Genomic DNA, 3,236 nt, shown 5'->3' on the forward strand with positions numbered 1-3,236 from the left:
AGAAGATCATGCTATTGAGAGTAATGGTGAAATTGATAGTGCTAGTAATTGCGAGAGCGAAGATAATGATAGCATGCCACCACTGGAGGATGTTGAGCAAAGTGTTGAATATCCAACTCAGGGGGAAGCTTTGGTTATCTAGAGAGTTCTAAATGTCCAAGTCAAGTCGGAAGAAAGTAATCAGAGAAAGAATAACTTTCACATTCGTTGCCTTATAAATGGGAAGGTATGTAGTCTCATTATAGATGGGGTTAGTTGCACCGACATTGCTAGTACTATTCTAGTTGATAAACTTAGGTTGACATGCATGCGCCATCCTCACCCTTATAAGTTTCAGTGATTGACTGATTGTGGAGAGATAAATTTGACAAGAAAGTATTCGTTTCCTTCTCTCTTGGGCAATACAATGATAAAATACATTGTGATGATGTGTCCATGCATGCTAGTCACATACTACTTAGAAGACCCTGGTAGTATGATAAGTGTGCAATTTATGATGGCTATAGGAATCGTTATTCCTTTAGCATGACTGATCAAAATTTTACACTTGTATCGCTATCACCTGAGGAGGTATTTAAAGATTAGCAACAACTCAAAAACTCTATAAAATCCAGAGGAAATAAAGGATTGAGGAACATGAAAAGAGAATGTTACTATATGGAACAAAAGCTAAGTAGAACATCTTTCAAGAAAAGGGGGAGGGGATGATGTGAGCATGGACATGGACTAGAAAGAGAAGGCCCAATCCAAAGAAAGAGGGACAAATAGGCCAAAATGGAGATTTCTGTATGTTTCCCTATTAATTTGACCACAATCTCTTTTAATTAAAGGGAAATATTAAATCTATCTTAGTTAGGAATTAGCTTCTAATTTTTAATTTATTTTCATGTCTCTCCTCTTAATTTGGTCACAATTTCTTTTAATTAAAAGGGAAGACTAAATCTATCCTACTTAGGAAATTAGTCTTTAATTTTTAATTTTTAATTTATTTCCTATGCAATTGTAAATTAAATTAAGAGATTTTATTTTCTTTTTTTTTTTACTTGGCTTAACCCATAAATAGGACACCAAGTTTTCATTGTAAGATATTTAGAAATTATTTTAATAATATTAAGAGTATTTCTTTTCAAGAGAGATTCTTCTACCATATTGTTGAATAAGGAGTGGATCTACTTATCAAGGTACGACCTTGTGGCATTTTTTCATTCTATTTCTTTCATTTTCAATGACCTTATTTCCTACCATTCTTGATAGTGAGTTAAGTAGGAAGGGTTTCTATAGGATCAATTCCTTTGATATATTTAATCAGCTTAGTTTGAAACCCCTGGTCGAGCTTCTTTCTTCTACTTCTTCTATTGATTCCCCAGTTTTGGTTGATTCTCTGGTATCTGGTCTTGCAGCTGATCTTGCAGCTCTTTTCTTTTCCACTCAGAAGCCAGTATTCAATTAGCTTAGCTGGGGAGAAAAGAATGGAAATAAAGAAAAAGGTAGGATGCTAACCTTGCTTTCAATAATGGTAAGAATGGCAGTGTGTCCTTCTAGCAATGTGCCCCTTCCTTGTTTTGTTGGGTTACACCCCTTCCTTTGTCAACACACCTATAGAATAGGGTAAGGAAGGAATGAACCTTTGGGTGAGTTCTCCCTAAACTACTTATTAGTATAGCCAGCTCCCATACTCTCTTGCAACCGGAAGTCGAAAGAGAATCGCAACATCAGCTCTTTGAATGAAACTCTACAATTGTTTTGCTTAATCGAGTTCTCCTACAAGACTATGATGAAAGAGGTTTGATCTTGGGTTCCGCATCAGTTTTCCTACACCTTTTCTCATTTTTCTCCTCTCCTCTATCTAGATCACTCTTTCTCTCTCTAAGCTTTGGAGGATGGAAATGATGAGGAAATGATGAAGGGATGGTCCCCATTTATAGAAAATGGGGACCGTTGGATTTCTGCCAAGTGGTAAAATCTTGTGAGGAGAGAGAAAATCAATGAGAAAGGAGTGATGTGACGACTGATGGATGTGATCGACAAACAGATGATGCGATGTGACTATGACACAAAAAAAGGAGGGACACCACCCAAACGAGATACGTTGCTTAAGCTATGGCGGTACATCGCCTAAGACGGTGGCGTGTGCCACCCAAAGGGGCCTGCGGCGGTTACAGCACGATGCCCCAGTCGACTGGGCTGCAGGCCAAGCCTGCAGTCGCACCAGCCTAGCTTGCCGTGCGTAGGACCTACAGTGAGCAAAGCGCTATGTGCAAGCCTACATTGCGCAGGCCCATGCACGCAGGCCTATTGCACGACGGTGCGCGCACAGGCCTACTGCAAGACGGTGCGAGCACAGGGCACACGACGCCTCGCCTGTCTGTGCATAATGGGACGTGCGCGCAGGCTGGCCTCGCACCCCATGTGGACGAGACGTGCATACAGTGCACACATCTAGTGCTGGCTACACGCGCGTCATGTGATACCTGCGCGGACGGGTCCATTCCTGTAGGCATTTTCCAATGGGATTTCTGTCTTTTCATAGTCTTTTTCTCTTGAAAATTTATTTTTAAATAAAAATAACAAATAAATTTTAAGAATAAATTAAAAATACAAATTTAATTTACAAAATATGATATTTAATTAAAATTAAAAAGTACAAAATAATTTAAAGAGTTTAAACAACCTTAGGACCCCAATAAATAGGGGTTCACAATTACAATTTAAGTGTGAAGGTTTGCTGAGTGTTGCATTCCCCCCACCTTAGAAAATTTGGTCTCTCAAAATTTTCATGAATAAGTCTGAAAACTTCTCTCTCATCTTACTCTCTAACTCCTATGTCGTCTCTTCTGGAGTGTGGTGCTGCCTCTACACTTTCACCATGGGGATCCTCTTGTTGCGTAAAACCTTTTTGGTCCAATCAAAGATTTTCGTGGGGAGTTCCTCATACATCATATCAGCTTGCACTTGCGTCTCTTCGTGAGGAATGATATGAGAATGGTTAGGATGGTACCTTTTAAGCATGAGAAATGAAAACATCATGTAGACCCATAAACTCTCAGGGCAGAGCAAAGTGATACACCACAGGTCCAACATGTTCCACGATCCAAAAAGGTCCCACATAATGGGACTCAACTTTCCTCTTTTCTCGAACCGCATTTTTCCCTGGTAGGGGGAAATCTTGAGGAAGACTTGGTCACCAACGGCTAACAAATACAGAAATAGAATAACAAGTACATGATAAAATTTAT

General features: G+C 39.4%; 1 protein-coding gene across 1 annotated transcript; it reads right to left on the reverse strand.

Moving 5' to 3' along the window:
• Window positions 1–2,853: 2,853 nt before the first annotated feature.
• On the reverse strand, window positions 2,854–3,191 carry LOC148239675 (uncharacterized; the record flags this gene model as incomplete). The annotated part of the gene is made up of 1 exon (XM_088212212.1): window positions 2,854–3,191. A coding segment is annotated over one exon (338 nt), but the record flags the coding sequence as incomplete, so codon positions are not given.
• Window positions 3,192–3,236: the final 45 nt, after the last annotated feature.

Source organism: Carica papaya, unplaced genomic scaffold, assembly GCF_054855325.1.
Source record: "Carica papaya isolate Zhongbai unplaced genomic scaffold, ASM5485532v1 h2tg000024l, whole genome shotgun sequence".
Classification (NCBI taxonomy): domain Eukaryota; kingdom Viridiplantae; phylum Streptophyta; class Magnoliopsida; order Brassicales; family Caricaceae; genus Carica; species Carica papaya.